Source organism: Dryobates pubescens, chromosome 1 (genome assembly GCF_014839835.1).
Source record: "Dryobates pubescens isolate bDryPub1 chromosome 1, bDryPub1.pri, whole genome shotgun sequence".
Lineage (NCBI taxonomy): Eukaryota > Metazoa > Chordata > Aves > Piciformes > Picidae > Dryobates > Dryobates pubescens.
In genome coordinates, this window is record NC_071612.1 from 13,092,441 (window position 1) to 13,114,937 (window position 22,497).

General features: G+C 38.7%; 1 protein-coding gene across 2 annotated transcripts in view; it reads left to right on the forward strand.

Annotated features, from left to right (window-relative positions):
• Nucleotides 1-22,497, forward strand: part of GSTCD (glutathione S-transferase C-terminal domain containing) — a 62,239-nt gene that overhangs the window by 8,344 nt on the left and 31,398 nt on the right. For both annotated transcript variants that reach the window (XM_054180663.1, XM_054160892.1), the window contains exon 4: nucleotides 1,209-1,302. In XM_054180663.1, coding sequence (XP_054036638.1) covers nucleotides 1,209-1,302 — 94 coding nt within the window. The remainder of the gene's footprint in view (nucleotides 1-1,208; nucleotides 1,303-22,497) is intronic.

Below are 22,497 nucleotides of genomic sequence, written 5' to 3' on the forward strand. Positions count from 1 at the left end.
GTTCAGTTGTAACGTTTATAATCCACAGACCGTGGTACCGCGCTGCGTGCGCCGGGATTTAAACAAAACCAAAATGGCTTTGAACAGGTGAAAGCTGCAGGGATACAGTTGCACTTTCTGTTGGCTTCTTCAGCTTTGTGCTGTAGCACATACAGGCTTTATCTCCAAAAGCTTTATATCTGAAAGCTTTGTAGCAAAGAGGTTGCTGCCGAGGCTTGCAGGGCTTGTTGGCTTCACAGCTTTGCCTGCTTTGGAGAGGTTCTTCCGCTGCAATCCTCTCAGCGGTTTTTGTTGCTTCTTCCAATAAAACGAAACTGTCCTGGGGTCTCAACTCCTCTGGGGTTCGTCTCTTGGCCCGGCAAAACATGTCTGTCTGCTCCTGGGCTTTACAGCGCTTTTCAGCAAGGGGCCTTGCAGTTTTTCTGGGTAAACTGAAGCGCAGCTCGGATTCCAAGTTGCAAGGCAAGCAAGGCTTGTGACTTCTCCCAGAGCTCAGACAAGGCACTGGCTCTTTGAGCTACTATTTATAGATTTCCTGAGACAATGAGGACCAGTGACAACAAAGTTTAAAAGATAAAAACCTGATACTTTAACCTATAGAATCAGTTTACTCCAAATGTGGCCAAAGGCACACACACCTGGCCCACTTGGACCCCAGGGCATGTTCAGACAAGCCTGGGCAATGTGGGCAATCTCCTGAAAAAATCAGACCTCCTGGCTCCTGCCCCATTGTCTGATTCAGAGCATTTTTGAGGCTTCTGGCCCTTCAGGACAATTCCTCTTTAAAAAGTACTTATATAAGGGATGACAAAAAACCACTGCTTATATCTTTGGCTTCATTATTGTATACCTTCTACTTTTTGCTATTTGATTAGAGCTTTGAATTTCTGGGAACTCTAATGAATTTTGTTAAAGAAAACTCTCCATGATGTTTCATAACTCTCAATATTTATTGCCTAGATGCTGACAGTATTTCCTGAAGAACATTAACAGAACTTTCTTGAGAAAATGAGAGAAATACATAATTTGCATTCCACATAATAATGTAGAGTCAACTGCCTGGTTGGTTTCATTTTAGTTGGCAGTGTTGCACAATGTGATCTGATGCCATTATTAGAGTCAATGGGAGTATTGTTACCAACTTCAGTGGGTAAAGGATGAGGTAAAGGATGTCTTAATTTCATTTTTTTTACTCCCCATTCTTATAGGAAAATGGTATTGAAGCAAAGTTTTCTCCTCATCCATGCCCCAAGTGGACCCTAGATTGGTCCACTCTACCATCTGCAGTCAATCCTGGAGAAGGTAAGGTTTTATTTATGTATTTAACAGTGCCTTCTTCTGGTGAAGATAGTTAACTGTTTCACAGGAAAATATGTCACTTCTCAGTGTGGTTGGGAGTGCTGTAAAACTACCAAGCAGTTTTAAATCTGTTTTAAAATTCAGTCTGGGACACATGGTGAGACACCTTCCCTCAGGTCATCAACAGCTGATGACCAAACTGGAACTAAAACTTGATTCCTGAACTGTGTTTTTTTTTTTTCCCCCACTGTGTCTTGTTTTCCTAAATTTTTCTTCTTATCCAGAACAGTAAATTCTGACTGCATGATGTTAATAGAGTCAACGTGAGTGTTGTATGTGGATTGTTTCTCCCAACAGCTGATTTTGTTCTGATAAAAATAATATTCCTTAGCAAAGTTTGGTAGCTATGTGTGTGAGTCTTCCCTTTTGTGACAGTGTCTCATGCCACGTAGGGTTTGTTTGCTTTGCTGGATTGCTGGGCAGTCTGCTGCCCAGTGGCTATAGTTTTACAAGGAAAATGATTTATCACAGGGTTTGCTGTTTTAATGAGTGTCATGAATATTGAATACCTTTTCTGTTGCACAGTAGGTGTTATGTGTATCAGGAAGAAGTTAGTGGGGGGTAACCACTTTCTACAGGGAAAGAGAAAGGTTTGTGTTTTGTTGTGTAAACAAGATAACTTGGATACTGGAGTCCTTAGCCTCAGTGACATAGAACTCCTGATTTAAAGAACACAGAAATATATGTGCAACGTGAAGAAACTCTTCAATGATAATACATGAAATTCATCAGAGAATATGTTAGGAATCACTGAAGAGCTATAGCCACTTACAAATAATATGCTTCTTGTAAAATATCTAGCTATGAATACAAGCATGTATCCCATCTACAGCAGCCAGGCTATAAAAATAAGGTCAAATTTGAACTTGTTTTCCTCTGGCTTGGATCTATGTGTATTTCACAAAGCCATGACAAAAACCTCGTGTCTACCACAAACAGATTTATGGTTTTATATAAAGTGTCCATTCTTTTAACATGAACTATTTTCCTCTGGTTTTGTCCTGAGAGAAGTCTTTACTGGGAAGCTGTACATGCTGCTTCAATTTTTGATTCTTTCTTTCCTTTAGCTTGGAAGAGAAAAAAACAAAACCAAAAACTTGGTTTGTATCTGTCATCATACTTCTTCAGGCTTAGTGGATGTTTTGGATATGCTTCTTCTGTTAAAATAGCTTTGTAACCTGACTGCTGAAATGCTCAGGGTGGACTCTGTGTGTTGAATTTGGGTGTTCCAAGTTTCAATGTTTTCTGTGGAAAGTGAATGAACAGTTTTGCTTATTTCCAGTGCTCAGGGTTTTGGCTGTGAAGTTTAGTTCATCGTTTTGCCAAGGTGTCTCTTCTCTTTGAAAGAAAATTTGAAAAAGGTACCTGACATACAGGAACATATACTGAATCTGTATTTGGGCATTGTGTGCTGGATCACCATTTGACTGGTGGAAGAACCAAGTCCTGCTGCTTCCCACATGCTTGATTGCTCTCTTTGTCAACTTTGATGAATGATTCTGATGACATCAGTTTCTGAAATTGGTTTTCAGTTCAATTTTTTGGGGAAGATTTGCTAACTCCACAGGGTGCCAAGGGAGGCATTTCACCTCCTTCCAACCAAGATCACAGTGGTGCTGATGCTGTTTTCTGATTTAGGCAAAGTCCACATGGTTGTGCTTTTAGTCCTGGAGCACACAGAATCATCAGCCTTGGAAGGGACCTCAAGGATCATCTAGTTCAAACCTTCCTGACATGGGCAGGGATACTTTCCACTAGATCAGGCTGCCCAGAGCCACATCCAGCCTGGCCTTAAAAACATCCAGGGATGGGCCTTCCACCACTTCCTTGGGCAAGCTGGTGTCTTACCATCCTCATGGTGAAGAACTTCTTCCTAATCTAATTCTACCCTCCTCCTCTAGCTTGGATCCATTCCCCCTAGTCCTGTCACTACCTGATACCCTAAAAAGTCCCTCACCAGCTTTCTTGTAGGCCCCCTTCAAAGAGATTATAACTAGTAAATAATTTTTTTCTTAATGGTGTTAATAGCAATTGAGACAAAGTACTGAGTGTTTCAGTTAAAACTCACTTTGGTTTTTAGCCCTAGTAAATTTAACTTGTTGACAAATCATAATAGCATACGTGACAAACACCTTTGCTGTCTCAGCTTAGATATCTCAGAATTTGTGTTACATGTATGTGGGATTGAATTCTTCAGTCTGGGAGCACCTTGATGTCATGTCTGTTTTCTACAGAAAAGAATTACTGCTGATTGCAGTTTTAACATGTTAGTTAGATTATACATTTAAATTTGTTCTTTTTTTTTTTGGATAGGGATTATTTACTGTTGCAAAACTAAAGCTTGCAACATTCATGATCACATGATTATGTTACTTTTCATTTCCAATCATATTTCTGAAGCAGAATGAAATAGAATAGACTGTTTCAGATGTATGTCAGCATAGGCAGTGTTTTCAATTTTACCCTCACAGAGTGGTGACAGAAATTTTGGGAAGATGATCTTGTGTAAAGAAGAATGCTGAATGGGAATAGTGTGCTACAGCTGGTTAAATGTGATGTCTGGGAAAGAGGAGGTTATGTTTAATTCAATTTGTGACCAACAAAGGAATGTATCTTTTATGTGGTGTCACAGTTCATACTAAACAGCAGTAGAAAGGATTTTTTACCTTTTTGGGAGCTTCAGTCAACCCTGGAGCCATTGTTGTGTTCCTGGTCCCCTGTGTGCATGAAACTATTCCTTGTCTTCAGGTTAATTTTGTATTAACTGCAAAGGCTTCGTGGATATCAAGATCAGTTTGATTGGTTACTATTAGAGATAATTCCTTTAAGTTCACCCAAAATCCATTAAGAGTAGAGGGAGAGTATGTGGCAGTGGAGAGTGATAACCTTTGTTTGCTGCTTTATTGTTCTGATGATATATAGGGATATAAGTCTTTATTCTGTCATCTTTTCATCAAGCATTGTGTTCGGTGTGAGGTGAAAGAAGAAGAAAGGTTATATATTGTTTTACCTTTAAAACAACTTTTTCAACTGTGACATTCAAGAATGAGAAATAATGGTCTTTCGAAGTCTTGCTTCTTTTCTCCTAGGTCAAAATACTTGTTAAGTAGGAAGTGCTTAAAAGAAGAAAAGTGCTTTGTTTGTGGTATTTCATTCTGAAATTACCAGCTAGACTGACAGAGTGTGCATGTGATGGTAGTTACTTACAAACGTGGTGCTGTGAATGAATTTATGCTGTTCTTTCCAAGGTGTGAAACTGCTCACAGCATGAACATGGCAAGTAGTAAACTACATTCTGTAGTCTTGTCAGTAATGCTCTCTTTTTTTTTCTTAAATGAAGGAATTGCAGTAGGTCAGAAAAGAGCTCCTTGGATGAAATATGACTAACTGTCAGGTATTTTTTGGGTTTTTTTGGAAAGGCCTACTTTCATTAATAGGAGTACTTTAATATATGCTTGAATATAAAATTCACTGGAGGTGCCATATTCAGTTATTTATGTACATACCAAGTACAAAACGTTCACATGGGAGGGCTTGCCTGTAGTACTGAAAGAATAATGACATGAGGATGAAGCTCTTCTTACTGTGCCACATGCGTGCTTGAAATAGTGGTAAGAGCCTTGGTTTGATCTATCAACCATTGCAAAGCATGGCTTCTGACAGAGGTGTTTGGACATAACATTAATATCTTAGGTATTACCCCTATGCCAAATGGTTATCAACCATTCTCTAACTTCACTTGATCACTGATGTTTTACTGGTTGCTGTATTCTATTGTTTTTTACAACGCTGGTGGAAACCAGCATTAAATGATGTCATTCTCCTTTAACCATTTTAAAAGTTTGTGAGTTTGGATCCATATTAAAACTATTTGTACTTGCTGAAAAAGCTGGCTAACATACTAACTGTGGCATGAATGTTTTGTAAGATGCAGAGTTATTTTAAATGATTTGGAACTGTCGTCAAGATTGATTCAGTGTAGCTTGAGTTTATTCTAGAATTATTTTGTAAAGATGGGGCATACTTTGTTGGGTTTTGTTGTGAGATTTCATGTTTGTTTATTTTGATGGTTTTTGTGTGATTTTTTGGGTTAGTTTGGGGATTTTTGTTGTTTGTGGATGCTTTTTTAGTTAGTTTTGTCTTTTTCTCTCTTACAATGTTACTGTATTTGGAGCGTTTTAAACGTGAGAGATGCTTTCGGAGATAAGAATTGATGATGCTTAAGAATCAAAGGTGTCACAGGGAATCTATTATTTTATTACAAATTTTGATAAGCAAGAGAAATTAATTTTTACTTTAAATGTTCAAAGCAACAGCGTTCCTAAAATGAGATCCAGGCAGTCATTGATTCTATAAACCAAAATGGGTTAGAAGAAACACTTTAAAGTTTTCTATTTTCCTTCCAAGCCTGTCAGAACTTCTTGAAACACTTTGAAGGTGGTTGTTTTTTTTTTTTTTCAATAGTTTTGTAGCCTATTTCAGTGTCTTGAGGATCCTGAAGCAGGAACTCATCCTTCTTCAACTGATTTTTCCAAATCAGATTGCTCTTTGCCTGCACGCCACATGGGTAACAACTGAAGGGAAACTCAGCTGAAGCTGCTTCTCATTAACCTCTCCTTAAAGTTACGGTTTTGCTGTGCTTGTTTAAACAAGTTTAAAACATATTTGTGTTGTATTTTACAATTAAAGATCTAGAAAAGCTGTGATGGCAAAGGAGCCAGGTTGCCCTGTATTCTTACACTAAATATTTTAGTAAATAATTTTCAGTAACAAAGAGAAAGGAAAATGGAATTAATATAGGCAGCATTGGTATTTGAGGTGGTAAACGTAAGAAAACGGAAGCTTATGACTCTAGTTTCATTCTTATGTGGCTTATCTTAAAAAAGACAAGATTTTAGATTTCATAGGTGACTTCTTTGGATCTTTTGACTGTTCTGGGGTATAGCACTGCATAGTTGGCTTGAAGACAATTTTGATGGGAAGTTGAATGTAATTATAAATGTTTAGATACAAAATGGCCTGTGTGTAGCTGGAAATAATAAATCATGCATGCCATCAAACCAGATAACTCATCCATGGTACTAGATATGGCTCCTCCTATTTCTGTACTCCCTTTATTTTTCTTTGTGATTGTCTTGGTTACCAAGCTAAAGAAGGGAATTCATGATTTTGTATTTTTAGATGCCTGTTTGGAGACAGGAGGCAAAGCTCTTAAATGAGAAGTTAAACTAGCATGCAATAATGATTTTTAAGTACAATGTTTTGCTGAATCAGATACTTTTTGGAAACATGGAAGTTTTGTATGCCTCGTGAAAATAGTGTTTCTGCATTAGGAAGGATACAAGGTCATTAATGTGTGCTTGAAGTCTGTTGCCTTTTTTTTTTTTGAAGTGATATGATATTCTTAGCAGCCACTGAAATAGTGCAGATCTGCAGAGCAAAATCAGCAGTTGCCAATGTATCTTGCTGAAAATGATATTAGAAAGACTTTTAACAGCTGCATTTTGATTCATTTAGGACACATTCTCATTGGTGCTTGGCCTGTTCTGTAAGAAGTTATTATGGTGTGAGTGATTAATGGACTTTTCATACTGCTGGTAGTCATGCTGAAAAGTGGCACCTTTGTTTTCATGCTTTGCTTTAAGGACCAAGAGTAAATGCTCAGGGAAGTGCTTCAGCACTTAGCCCTTAATATTGAGTATCCCAAGAACTGGAGTTGAGTTTTTGATGAAACTTAATTCCTAGAGGTATGGGCTTACAATTTACAAGTCCTTGTTAAATGTGAATATATTAGGCTTCTGAGGGATTGTTTTCCAGAAGGCAGTATATAAAGTTCAGTTAATTATTTTCTATAGCCCCAACATTTTTTTTCAAAAGAAGTATTTCATCTGCTGCAGAAGTCTGATATTTCTTCTTGTAAAATGCCTCCTCTGCTTATTTGAAGATTGTTCCATAAGTTTTTGCATTAGGTTAGATTTGAATCTCAACTCCATCAATGATAAGAGTGTAGTCACTGTGGAGCTTGTGTCCTTCAGCTATTTCATGTGTCCTTTATTGGCCATACCTGAGAGTTTGGGGATTTATAATTCACATTATCACAGTATCACAGTAACTAAGGTTGGAAGAGACCCCAAGGATCATCAAGTCCAACCTGTCCCAACAGACCTCACGACTAGACCATGGCACCAAGTGCCACGTCCAATCTCCCCTTGAACACCTCCAGGGACGGCGACTCCACCACCTCCCTGGGCAGCCCATTCCAATGACGAATGACTCGCTCAGTGAAGAACTTTTTCCTCACCTCGAGTCTAAACCTCCCCTGGCACAACTTGAGGCTGTGTCCCCTGACACATAGAGCTGTGTAGCATAATCAACACAATGATTTAAAGTTGGTGGTTTTTTTTCTTTCTTTAAAGTATTTTTTTAAGTCACTTGTATTGTTTTCTCCTTATTCTAACAGAGGGACAGCTGAGTTTTAAATTGATCAGCTCAACTGTTAAGTGACCATGACTGATCTCTGTGCTTCTGCTACAAAGCCTAAGCAGTCTTTTCAATTAGAGGCTTCAGGAGACCTTCATTACTTCTCCAACAGCATTTTGGCTTTTTTACTTTCTTTAAAGCCTAATGTGGAGCTGTACAATATGTCTTTCAAGAGGAAAGTGTGAGCTGGTCTAGAGGAATCAAGTTTGTCTTGGCTGTTTCACCCGTGTGCTGGTTTGTGACTTGGAAGCTTAAAATCCTCTCAGGCCACAGGAGGGCAGCAAAATCTGTTTGGATAAGAAAGAAGAAACTAGCTGGCTGGAGCTGTACCCCTCAACTAAGAGAATGATGGTTTCCATGTGACAGGTCTCAGCTCTGTAACCTCTAAACCCGAAATGTGGAACCACCTGTTGGAAAAAAGTGATTTAAACCAGTTTTCCCCCCTTAAAATTAGAACTGGTCGTTTAACGGTTAACATACTCATTGTGTTGGAGCAGGACCTATCAGCAGTCTCTTGTGCTAGGTGCTGAATAAATACCGAGCGGAGTGATGCTTGCTGACTTGAATGTTTTCAAGTATAAGAATAAAGATAATAGCTGAGCAGGGAGTGAAGGAGAAGGAAAGTTAATCAGCTCAAAAACTTCTGCTGGTGTTTGTGTTCTTTAGTACAAAGAATATTTATAGAAGAATGAGGGAAAATTCTGGGATTCCCCCCCCCCCCCCCCGACATGACAACATGAAGATTTGTACAAGTAATTTAAAAGTATCTTTTCAAATTGATCAATAAATGCTGGCATAGTTCCAGGGCCAACGTTTTGGTAATTGAAAAAGATGGTACCATTGAAAGCTAGGTTATGGCTGGAATTCAGAGTAAAAGGAAATAACTTGTTTGATGTGGCAGAACAAAAAAGTAGGCAACTGAAAGGATGTAAAGAAGTGAATTTTAAGCAGCTAATCACTAATCTCTTTTTTGTAGCAGTACTCTGAGCATGTAAAAATATTACCTTCTTCACTAGGAGGAGAGGGCAATAATCAGAATGTGGAAGAGCTGTCTAGCCTATGCAGACATTTTCAAATCTTCTCCAGAAAGAAGCCAAAAAAAGATTCTCTCTCTTAACTGAACCTTTCACAACTTCGCTTCCTGCTATAATCTTGCATTTGAGAAAGGAATTGTAAGCAGTGGGAAATGGTGCAGAGGTTAGGATCAGAAGGGTAACTAAGTATGAGAAGGACAAAGAAAAGACTTCCAGGGAATGACTGAAACTCAGCCTGAGTGTGTCTCTTTCTCCTCTTCCTTGGTAACAAAATACTGCAGACATATTGAATGAATTTATATGGTGTTTTCACTCAAGTTTATTGACATTCACTCACATGGTATGCTGGGGAAGGTCTCTTTAAAAACATGATTGTTACAGGTTTTGGAGGGGAGAAGTTTGTTGGAAGTTGAAATACTTCACAGATGATTCACATTACCTTTTTTAAATGGTTTTGGGATAATCCATTAGATTATTTATTCATGACCGGTGTTGATGTTCAGCCTGTGTTCATAGTTCACAGTTTCTTGTTTTCCTGCATTACTGAGATTCTATTGATCTCTCCTACTTAATATTTAATAACCTTAAGGAGTTATTTTTTAGGCTACTGGTTGTTTCTGGAATTTGTGATTACCCAGATTTTCTGTCAATTCCTAAATGAAAATAAAGTGGACTCCCATTTTGTGGTCATTAAACTAGATAGTTTCCTTCAGAGCTGTAAGTAAATAAATTTTGAGCACCCTTATTTTGCAGTGTTCAGTGTTTCGTACATTAGGAGGATGAGACTGCCTCGTTGCAATGTAAAAAGCACAGCACCCCTGAGGTACTAGTGAATTTCTATAAGCTCTTTATGGATATTTGGTATGGAATTGATGAATTTGTGGCATTTTATGGGGGCAATGCAACAGGCTTGAGTGTATAAAATACGCTTTTGAAACACAGGTGTTGTGCTTAGTCTTAAAGGTAAGCCTTGTACAAGGGGCTGCATATCCCTCCTTCTTCCATCCCCCAATCTTTATCTGTTGCAGATCTGAGGTACAGATTTTGTTTCCAATCCATAAATAAATGGTGACAAAACACAAGATGAGGCAGAATTTTTCTGTCTATTGAAGTTACTTAATGGTTTCCATTTGCACTTCCAGTGTCTGTAGATTTCCATGTTAAAACCGTGAATGTATTACTTTATTCGGATACAATTCCACATGGGATAAGGTCAGGTGTTTCATTTTAGCTCTTCCTGGAAGCGAGTTCTTAGGCTGCAGTTGTGTATTTAAAGTTCTAATCAGCAATTTCAAGGAAGACAGCGTGGCTATGTTTAAAAACAACGCAAAAAACCCCAAAGCTAATAGTGGTACCAAACAACAACAAAAAGTAAAATTGTTTTGTGACAAGTGATTCGTAGTCTGAGTAATCTGATACTTTCCAAGCTTTTAATTGCATGAAGGAAAGGCCAGGCTACTGTGTTTGGTGTTGTAGTGAAGGTGGTATTAATTATTTTGTGCTTGAGTTGCATCATCTCCAGATGGTCTGGAATAGCTTCTGAAAAGCTAATTTTTGACGCATGCCTCATGTCAACTTTCTGGCATCTTACCATAGCAATATCAAAGGAAATTCACATCCTTAAAAAAAACTTCTAAAGTATGGAAGAGCAAAGGCAAGTAGAAAACTTGGCTCTTTGTAGATTTATTGGAGAATAATCCCAGAATTAAAATCAGTAAAATCTAATCTGAAGCAATAAAATGTGTCCCCTGTTGTTGTGGAACATTAACCTAAAAATCCAGAGATAAGACTCTTTTATTTCCATTTGTTCCAGGAGGTTACTTTAAAACTGTTGCAGATCTGTCAGAGACCTGATGGACAGGTTGCACCAGGGGAGGGTTAGACTCGAAGTGAGGAGAAAGTTCTTCACTGAGCGAGTCGTTCGTCATTGGAATGGGCTGCCCAGGGAGGTGGTGGAGTCACCGTCCCTGGAGGTGTTCAAGAGGAGATTGGACGTGGCACTTGGTGCCATGGTCTAGTTATGAGGTCTGTGGAGACAGGTTGGACTTGATGATCCTTGGGGTCTCTTCCAACCTTAGTTATACTGTGATACTGTGACATTGTGTTGATGTTTAAGTCACTTGTGTAAGTATAGTGAGTAGGCAAGTTGAGATAGTGTTCATTTAGTAGTTCCATCAGCACACTCTACCTGGTATTGCTTAATGTGTCTGATTGGTAAAGTGCTCTGAAATCTGCTTAAATGCATTTGAATATCCTGTTTGCAAATCTTTCCTGTATTCTTGCACTTTAGTGATGGGAAATAGGAAATAAAGCAACCACAGAGCCATGAGGATGATTAAGGGAATGGAACATCTCCTATATGAGGAGAGACTGAGGGAGCTGGAGCTCTTTAGCTTAGAGAACAGGGGACTGAGAGGTGACCTCATCAATGTTTATAAACATGTAAAGGGTGAGTCCCAAGAGAATGGAGCCAGGCTCTTCTCAGTGGTGCCCAGTGACAAGACAATGGGCAGTGGGTGGCAGTTGAGGCATAGGAAATTCCAAGGAAACATGATGAAAAATTTTTTCACTGTCAGGGTGATGGAGCACTGGAACAGGCTGTCCAGGGTGGTTGTGGAGTCTCCCTCTCTGGAGGTATTCAAAACTCACCTGGTTGTGTTCCTGTGTAATCTGGTGTAGGTGATCATGCTCTGCATGGGGATTGGACTAGATGATCTTTTGAGGTCCCTTCCAGCCCCTGAAATACTGTGATTCTGTGATCCTCCCCTCCAAAGACTGAGCTGTCTCTTAGTATAAACAATTTTGAGTGCTTCCATGAAGAAATGGTGAACCAGACAGTTCTTATCTTGGCTCTCAATTGCATTGCATGTGTTCTGCATTTACTTATCTGTTAGCAAGAGGATGCAGGAAAAAATTGTAAATGCCCTCCTAAACTGCTAATTTTTATACAAAACCCCCTTGCTGTTCTAGACTTTCTACTTGAAATTTTCAAGCTTGCACTGAAAGGTTGTAATTGGTTCTAGACTACGTATGTGGTATTCATGACTGCCTTTGGAAAGCAGCTTCCTTGCCTTGTCCTTCATCAGTTAGAGACGTTGGGAAACACCGGTTTATGTCCCAGACCTTCATGAGCCAACATTTCCTGCTGCATCCTGGATGGGTGCAAGTTCAGCTGATGCAGTTAGGAAGGTACATGGTGCTGTTACTTGTGGCATAGCAGGATTGCATTGTGCAAGAAATAAGGCAGTTTGTAGGTATAAAACCTTAAACTATGCCTTCAACTTGAATTGTGTTTTACCATGATATTTGGTATATTTTGCTTGAAATTTTATGTGTCATTCTTCTGTTTCTATATCATCAACACAAGTTACTTGTATATGTTGTCCAGACTCACAGTGCATGCTTCAGTGGTGGGGATTTGATAGGGATTTTATATTTGTAGTTCATTTTCCCCCATATAGGGGGGAAAAAATGTGATGAAATCTCTGTTCAGAAGTAGTAACTTGAAAAGTGAAACAAGGTGTCAGATATGCATAGGTAAGCTTGAGAAAGTAGACTTAGAATCATAGAATCAATAAGGTTGGAGAAGACCTCAAAGATCATCAAGTCCAACCTGTCACCCAAGGCCTCATGACTACTAAACCATGGCACCAAGTGCCACGTCCAATCCCCTCTTGACCACCTCCAGGGACGGTGACTCCACCACCTCCCTGGGCAGCACATTCCAATGGCTAACAACTCTCTCTGTGAAGAACTTTCTCCGCCCCTCCAGCCTAGACTTGCTGCACAAGATAAATTTGGTGGACTTTAATGACAAATGTGATATTAATGTGGATACATTTCTAATGTTTTTCTCATATTTAAAATCAATTTGTGCTTTCATTAGACCTTGTTAACTGTATTAAACAGACCTTACTTATAACAAGATTAGCATTACTGCTAAATATCTAAGTGTCAGGGAATTTATTAGGGGTTAAATGCCTTTAAGGGGTTTCAGTGTCTGTACTCCTCCAAATTCACTCAACATGTTTGTTTCTTTTTGATGAGTACACTTCCAAATCCTCTGGCTAGATGCTTTGGTGGATCTTTCTGTTAAAAAAAGGTATACTTGGTAGTGTGAAGAATGGAGAATTTTTATTTTCAGATGTAGAAGTTAGCAGGTTACCTGAAAGCTGTTGAAAGCTGGCTTTTCACAGGTGTCGATGTTGCTTGTTTAATGGAAGTTAATTCATTTCATTCTGAAATCAGTGAACTTTGTCTTCTTAACTGGGATGTAAAGCAGAATTGGTTTGCATTGAGAAGTCAAACTCTTTTTTTTTTTGTTATTAGCCTACTGTGAAGAGTATCCCCCAGACCTTAAAAAAGATTACTTTTACATTTAGCAAAATGGCAAAAGAGATAAGGCAACAATAGTCACACTGAAAAATATTTTAGTTACATTTATTTAGTGCTGTATTCTCTATGTTGTTCTACTATGCACTCGAAAGCATCCTCTGTTGAAGAGAGTCCTGCAATGTAATTCTGCAGTATGGTGCCGCAGAACAATCCAGTTAATAAGAGTGACTACCCGAGTCCTGCACCATGCTTGTAGTCATGGGTGGCTTTAGTGTCACTTCCTTCACTTCCAGTTTGTGCATATTTGCTTGTTTTGAGTTTTCTATTTGTAGTAGGCTTCTGTTAATTTACTGAGTTCTAAGGTCAGGGACTTTTCTGTTGTTTGTACTCCTGTAGTATTTCAGTTTCTCAACAGAAGCAGTGGTTTTCCTGCCAAATCTCATTGCAGTACAAGTCTGATCTGAATTAAAGACTGGCATGCTCCTCTGTATCTGTGATGAATTAGCGCACAGTTTGGAACTTGTGCCTAGATAATGCTATGCTAGCTGTGAAAGGACACCTGAGACCTGCTTGACCTGGCTTGAAAACCATGCTACAGAGAGAGAGAATGTTATCTAAATTAAAGCATTTCTGTACTAGTGAAATTTGGAAAAAGAAAAAAAAAAAGGGGGAGAGGTGGGCTGGACTTAGAAGTGTTATTTTGAGCCCTGAGGATGATACTGAATCAATGCTTTGCAACATGAAGACACTGCATTTTTATCTAACAGAACAGTACTCAAGCATATTTTAATAACTTTAGGCTTCCACCAGACCTAGAATCTCTTTCTTGGGCTTAATACTGGATGTACCCATAATTAAAGTCCTTATCCCAGAGGAGCTTGCTGCCTGGGGAATCTGTCCTTTGTTCTTCTTACAAGAGCCTGATTCTGCCACTTCCTCCGTATATCAAATTGTGCTTTGATTTCACTTGGTTCATTTCCAGAGTAATTTCCTAAGGAATAAAAAAATAAGGATGTAGAGCTCACCAGAGAGTTATGGGTATCTTAGATCTAATATCAAGTTGTTCTTCATTTCCAGTGTTGACCATCTGAAAGGCTGATCACCATTCCGCTCATTTCACCATCTCATTGCTGTCAGATTGGTTTCCCATAAACACTATGAAAATATTTTGAGCCCAACTCTAGACTAACATCGAAACAAGGCAATTTAGCAGTGTGACTGGTTTCAAAACAATTTGACTGAGATCACTGCATCTCTAATCACTGTAAATCAGCCAATGAAAACACCCACGGTCATGCTAAGGATTGTTGTGTTGTTTGGGGTTTTTTTTGTGTGTGCGTGTGGGTTTATTTTTTGTTGTTGGGTTTTTGTTTGGTTTGTGGTTTTGTTTGTTTTAACAAAGTGTATGCATTATGTCAAGTCTTCATTCTGTCTTTTCTCAAGCAGTTGCAGTTGTTTGTTAGACAAGTATACATGACTGTACAGATGCAATTCATATAATCACAGGGATGTACACTTTTAACATTTCTCATTACTTATGTTTTCCCAGATAGTTGTGATTGAATTTGGCCTAGGTCTGGTTAGTGAATTTTTGTAATGGAAAGAGGAGGAAGAGGTTGCAGAACAGGAGGAGATGGATTATTTTGTGTTTAGGTTTTTTAGCATATTTTGAAACTAGAAAACCACAGGAGAGCGTTCTTAATGTTCATCTTAATCTCTTTTCCTGTTTGCTTTTTAGAATCAAATTGTTTGGTTTGGTTTTTTTCCCCTTGTTTGTGCAGCCTCTGAAATACTTTCTCTGTAACTTACAAATCTCTTCTAATGAGCTGGTGGTTGTAGTGTAATTGCTCATTGGTTGTTTTCCAACCCAGGTGTTTCACAAGTTTCTTCCCAAGCAGGGAGACTTTAATTGTATCCTTGTAGATTGGAGATGTTTATATCGCTGCTGTTAAAATTTAGAGCTGACCTGTGACATGGGGCAAGAGTAAAAGCCACATAACATCTGAGCCACCAGGCTTAGCTAGCCTTGCTGAAGAGGTGCACAAGAGAAATGTGAAATAGCTGGAACCTGCACTCTGCTGCTATGTTACTATACTAGCCAATGACCCTTCTTGTTCTCCTCAGATAAAATGTAAACTTTGTATAATTTGTAATAAAGTAAGAATGAATAGGTTTTGATCATGATGGACTCTGAATATTGTGCCTGCGCTGGATTAACTGTTTGTAAAATAAGTTTTCCTCTCCCATTATTTCACCTTTAAAGTTTAAGGGAAGAAGGAGGATCCATGAAAGTGTTGACAGTCCTAGCACATTCTTTAGATGTCTTAATACAAAATGCATACCTGCTTAGTATTGGCATTTGTAGATTCATCTCTGCAATAACACATAGCCTAAGAATTTAAGTCTTGCTTGTTGAAGATTCTGTAGAATACTGATAGTAACTTCAGTGGTTTCAAAAATAATGACTTGGGATTTCCAGACCAAATTTACCTGTATTCCAGAAATTTGACAGGGTCCAGAGTGGTGTTACATTTAGGTAGTAGCAAAAACTTATCTTTAGTATGGAAGTTTATTGTGAGATAATGATTTTACAGGAGGTCATAAATATGTTTATGGATCAGTGTATATGGATATGTTTCATTCTGATTTATGATGGAAATACAAAACTCTAAGCATGTACTGTGAAAAGTCATGAAGCCAGACGTTGGAGGAGTTGGTTTTTTTTTTTACATCACTTTTAGAACAAAGGGTTCTAAGGATTCAAGGACTCTTGAACAGCTTCTGAATTTACAATTGTAGTTGATTTGGCCCTTGAACCATAAAGTAGCTGTCCATCTTTTCTGTGTGTGCTAATCCTGAAATTGTTCACATTCTTTGGTGGTTTCTGTAGCAAACTGGAAGTAAGCGAAAATAAATGTTCCTGTGCTTTACGTGTAGGAAATACGAAAGCAAGCCCCACATTTTACATGAAGGTCCTGTAATTTCAGACAGAGACTTTCCAAACAAATTTCATTTGTTAGTCACTTTAAACTCAGAATTTTCTTTTCTCTGGCACACTACTCACCAAAAAAATCTCTGAAAATGTCTGATATCCAAAGTTCTGATAACTTTTTTGTTTCATATTTTTTCCCCCCAGGTTTGCAGAAGCTTTTATTCTTGTAATAGACGGTGGGTCAGGTAGTTTTGGATGCCTTCATAAAACATTTGTGCTGGTTTTTGAGTGAGGCAGATACATTTTGAAGTAATAAATCAAGTAAATGTTTTATGCTTTCTTGATATAGCCATTGTTAATTCCATTAATTTGTTTGGTTTTTTTTGTCATTTAAAGTGTAAGCAGTAGAAGTCTTTGAGCCCTCTGTGGCTCTCTCTTTGCTAGACTCTCTCTTTGCAATTCAGATTTGTCATCCTCAAAATGAAGTTCAGATTTCTGTGATGTAACCCAGAACAAGAGGACACAGTCTCAAGCTGCACCAGGGGAAGTTTAGGCTCGAGGTGAGGAGAAAGTTCTGCACAGAGAGTTGTTAGCCATTGGAATGTGCTGCCCAGGGAGGTGGTGGAGTCACCGTCCCTGGAGGTGTTCAAGAGGGGGTTGGACATGGCACCTGGTGCCATGGTTTAGTCATGAGGTCTGTGGTGACAGGTTGGACTTGATGATCTTTGAGGTCTCTTCCAATCTTGGTGATTCTGTGAGGAATATTGACAATAGAAATATTTTTTTTTTCACACTATCACAGAAATTTGCAAATTTCATGTGGTTCCTTTTTAGTTTACCTGATCTAAAATATGACAGCCAACATATACAGGTATATAGTGATCTTTAAGAATTGTTAGTGTCCCTATATTCGCTAATGCATCTTTTTGAGCGCAGTCTACTGCTGTACCACTTCGATGAAACATTGCTATAATTTCTTCACTGTACTCTCATCTGGTTTGGGAAAGACTGGAAATGATTTCTTAATTAAAATAATCTGTCTTTCCAAAACCAACCCCCGAAAACCAGTTTGAGCTGACACAGAACAGTTCTTAATCCTATGTTCTATGCTGTTCAAAAAACCATCTGCCAAATGGATTACTTTCCATCTTATCTGCAGCACGTATTTGACATTCCTCTGCTTGTGCTTGTTACTGGATGCTTTAGCCTAGCTGATGTACGTTGGAACTATAAATTGTCTGTAACTTATTTTATATGACATTAAGTAAGATGTGATGCAGAGAATAAATCGTGGCTTCAGTCAAGCTTTCTTGACATTTTGGTGCTTAATTGCTTTGTAAACAAAGGTTAGATTGTTCTTGCTGTATGTTTGTCTGGTTTTGGTTTTTTCTCTTGTTTCATGGTTAATACATGTATTGTACATCTCTCTATGTTCTGAACTGTGACATAAAGGTTACAGCCTCAGCTGATTCTGCTGGTAGGGAGCAACTAGAACATGTGGCCGAGATTATGAATGTTGAACTCCATTTGAGACATAAGATCAGAAATTTTGTTTAAAGATTGGTCGGTAAGCTTTTGAAAGGGCAAACAGTAGGGCTGAAAATCACTGCAGCTGACTTTCTGCAGGACACTGGTTGTTTGTAGATCTAGCTTCATCTGTTTTTCTGGCAAATTCAAAACATGCAGATCTGTACAAGTAACAGATGTTTATGATTTTGTTATCAGGGACACGAGCAAGTTTTGTGCTGTAATTTTTCCTGAAGGTCCTGCAAGTAAAAGTTAATCTTTAATAATTAGGTAATTTTTTCTTACCTAATTCAAGTTGTTCATCATTTTAATAAACACCATAGGGAAATACTTGCTTAAAACCCAGTGGTTTTATGTTAGTTAAAACTGTACAAGGAAACATCTTTTTGGTTTGGGCATTTATTTAGTAAATTTAGTTTTCACAGTGACTTGTAGAGGTTATCATTCCCTATTGCAAGCAAGCATAGACTTTGTTTAAATGTAGGAGTAGTCCTCTTGAGGTTGTGTGTGAGAACGGAGCAACAAGAGCTTCAGTAGAATCACAGCTTTAATTTTATGTTGTTTGTTAAGGTAATACAATTTGGCTTTCTGTATATTGCACAGTAGCAAATCTAAGAAATACATTTTAAAGGACTCCATTTAGTGTATTCCTTCAGTTTTGTCTCACAAATATGCTGCATGGTCAAATGCTTCATAATCCACTAATTTCTCATCTGATTTAGTTTTGTTCTGTGTCAGAGAGGGACTGAGCATAGTCCTCGACTCAGTTTTATTGTTACTTTTCTGAAGTGTTTTCAACTTAATAATAATTAATTCCTTTAAAAAACCCCTCCCACAAAACTAACTCTGTATTCTTTTAGTCATTAGATCAAAACAGCTTTATGGGAAAAACAAGCCTGATGGAATGTGGTCTGTTCTTAAGGCATCTAGCAGCTGTAGCATGAGTAAAATTAGAAGCATACTACGTTATTCTAATTTTCTATAAAGCTGCAATAAAAGAGAAGAAATGGGCTTTACAACAGCCATTGATTATCAGACTACTTTGTACTTAAGGGGGGAAACTGATTGAGAGCCGTCAATTGCTTTGTCTTCCTTCCTCAGATTTTAGTGACTGGAGACTCTATTGCACTTCCCTGCCAGCACTCACTGTTGCACTGGGTACATGGTGGATGCTGTGGTTGCCATCACAGCTCAGGTTTTCTTGGATTTGGCAATTAAAAATACTCCTTAAAATCACTGGATGCTCAGTTATGGATACTCCTGTGGTCACATATAATCTTCTTTGTTGTATTGTAAGAAACACTTATCCCTTGAAAAATAACTCCTCTGCAATAGAATTTTTCTGGTGTGATGAGAGATGCTTGCTCTGGCTTTGTTTGTTTTCAGTTTGGTTTACTCAAGAAGTGGCTTAATCTAAATAAAATAATCCCATAAAATAGCCTCAAAATAATCCTGCCCTTACACCAGAAATGCCCATTTTAAGTATTATACTTGTATATAGCAGTACTGACTGATGACTCCTCTTTGTAGGTTAGGCTTTGTGCTCTGCTGTCTCTGTCTTAAGTTACTGCCGAAACAGTTTTCTGTCTTTGGCCTTGTGCAGAATTTGCTTGCAATGACAATCCCCCTTTAGCTCCCACTTCTCTGAATGCTTGTGCTGCACTAAGGGCTCAGTCATCTGCAGAACTTGTGTCTCAGAAATACCACAGTAGTATGTGCCCTGCTCTCACAGGTGGTGTCCATGCAAAGGTGAAGGGTGTCCATGTTTCTCAGTTTCTTTCAGATACTCTAAGGAGCTTCGATTTCCTTGTGAGCTGCTTTACAGGGATCTTTCATTCTCAATTTGCCATACAGTTTTAGGTCCAGAGAAATAATTCTGCCTGTCAGTACCTTCACTGTTGGTAGAGTGGGATTCAGTAGGAATCTTGCAGAGTTTTCTGTGTGGAGTTAGTGAATAAGAAAAATTAGAAAAAAAAAAATAGGAGAAGAAATAAGACAAACAATGAACCCAATTGAAGTGGCCCTGAAATAGGTGACTGTAGTGCTGTCTGAGTTTCATATCTTATTTGCTTAAGCCAAATTTGTCTGTGCACATGTGTGACAGACAAACTTTGTTCACATATACTAAACAATCCATGTAGGACAGAGCTTTTATATATCTTATATTGCTCTTGCTTGGTAGTCTTCATTAGTCCTTGCGGGGATGCTGCAAACAGTGTTAAGTTTGCATGTACTTAGCAGTTTATCATCTTTATAGCAGAAGCAGTGCTTGATTTCCCTGGTTAGAATAGTAAAGAGCAGTGCTGTAATTATCAGCTTTTTATCAATATGTGAAGTCTGTGATTTCTTGCTTGAGAAGACAAAAAGTTCAAAATTTTACATTATATATAAAGGAAGAAATTTTGCATGCTTGCTGTTTTTGAGGACCTGGCTAGATTTCATCAAGTCATAGTGGTAGCTCAAAATGGATAAAGAGGTTGTATCAGAATAATTGCAGAGGCCTCATGTAAAAAAAAAAAATCATTGCTGTGATGGTTTGCTGTGCTGTTTACTTGGTGTATTTTCCAGCTTTTGGCTCCTTTGTCGTTATACTGGCACCTAAAGGTTGTGTCAGAGACCCTTCTCTACACAATGCCCTACGAATATTTGCCTGTTGTTTAAACACCTTAGGTATATGTTCTATACTACTTTGGAACTACTTCATGTTTTTACTGTTTTACTGTGTTTAGTGGTGCATTTTTCATTAAGGCAGATCTTTGATGAACCTACTTTCTGGTGATTAGTAGGAGATTATATATATGTATTACATATATCTTAAAGTTTTTGAAGGCAGATGGCTGTTTTGAAGGCAGTTTAGATGACAGAGCTGATTAATTTCTGTCGGAAAAGAGTTCATAATGTTTCATTTCTGTTGGCTTCAGATCAATTTTTCAAATATTTATGGGAATCCAGCAAGCTGTTTGAATGACATCAGTCTGTGCTGTCTGGTTTTGCTGTCTCCCTCCATCCCCTCAACACTGCTAGCTGAGTTTTGTTCATGTATAATGAAGTAATTGAAATATACTGAGGGGATGAGGGAGAGAAATGTGCTACTGTTTTGCCTTCTGCAAAGGGAGAACATAAAGAGCAGGAAGATGCTATTGTCCATTTCCTTCTCTGAAATATTTAGTGCAGAATTTTTATGCTAGAACTGTTTATGGGTGACCTTAGTGTTTAGTTAGTTGGGCTTAAGAATGCTGATAGTTTGCACAGGGAACAGAAGTGCCATGCAAAGCCAAGCTGGAAGCGCTGCTGTTTGTCCAGCAGCCAGCTGTTCAGAGTTGCTTGCTACAGAAGGGCCAGATGAAATCGTGCCTTTGTTTCCTGATGTTCTTCATATGTAAAGCCTGGGGGACTGGAGTACAGGGCTGGGCTGGTGCCCACAGTTTCATTAAATCCTGGTTTCTGTCTCAAAGGTAGCTGAAGGGATTTTCCTGGCTATTTGCTTTCATAAACTATGTAAGAATAATATAAAAGGCCATGCTGTGAAAAGCTGCTTGAGACACAGCTAGAAGGAGCTTTTTCTTGTTAGAACTGTTGATTAGGCAACAAGTGCCAGTTGTATCTATTCATTGTCTTGGAAACAAAATTTTTGCCTTTCTTTTGGATTTCATAAGAATGAGTTAACCTGGGACAGTCTTTGCACGCTAGAGTACTTTTATTCTTCATAATGTTGGTAAGGAAAGACTCTTGCTCTTTTCTCACAGGCATGTATGTTTGTAGTGGAAAAATCTATGCACAATTAGCTTTGTTCACCAGAGTTTCTGAAATGGCCATACGTTGGACTAACTATAATGAAAATATTTTCTATCTTTAGGCAGCTTTCTGGATTGATAAATCCAAATTGTCTCTAAATTATATTTTATACTTGTTTTGAAAATCTCCTAGGAGTATATTTGTGGATAAGTGCTGTCTAACAAAAGCTGATACTTCTGTGCTGCTCCATACGTGTAGTCCTTTAGAAGCATATTAAAACAGGTTGAAATTTAATTACATTTTCCCTTTATAAACTTGATGTAAAATGTTATTGTCTGCATGTTGCATGTTTTTGATCTACTGAGAAAAATTTCTGTTCATGGCCAGATTGTTTAACTTTGCATGATCTTTCTGTCATTTGCCATTGGAATGTGCTGCCCAGGGAGGTGGTGGAGTCACCATCCCTGGAGGTGTTCAAGAGGGGATTGAGCAGCCTTGGTGCCATGGTTTAGTCATGAGGTCTGTGGTGATGGGATGGACTTGATGATAGAATAGAATAGAATAAACCAGGTTGGAAGAGACCTTCAAGATCGTGTCCAACCTATCATCCAACACCACCCAACCAACTAAACCATGGCACCAGGCACCCTATCAAGTCTCGTCCTGAACACCTCCAGTGATGGTGACTCCACCACCTCCTCGGGCAGCCCATTCCAATGGGCAATCACTCCCTCTCTGTAAAACTTTCTCCTAACCTCCAGCCTAAACCTCCCCTGGCGCAGCCTGAGACTGTGTCCTGTTGTTCTGGTACTGGTTGCCTGGGAGAAGAGACCAACCTCTGCCTGTCTACAGCCCCCCTTCAGGTAGTTGTAGACAGCAATAAGGTCACCCCTGAGTCTCCTCTTCTCCAGGCTAAGCAACCCCAGCTCCCTCAGCCTCTCCTCATAGGGCTTGTGTTCCAAACCCCTCACCAACTTCATTGCCCTTCTGTGGACTCGCTCCAGCAAGTCAACATCCTTCCTAAACTGAGGGGCCCAGAACTGGACACAGGACTCAAGGTATGGCCTAACCAGTGCAGTGTACAAGGGCAGAATG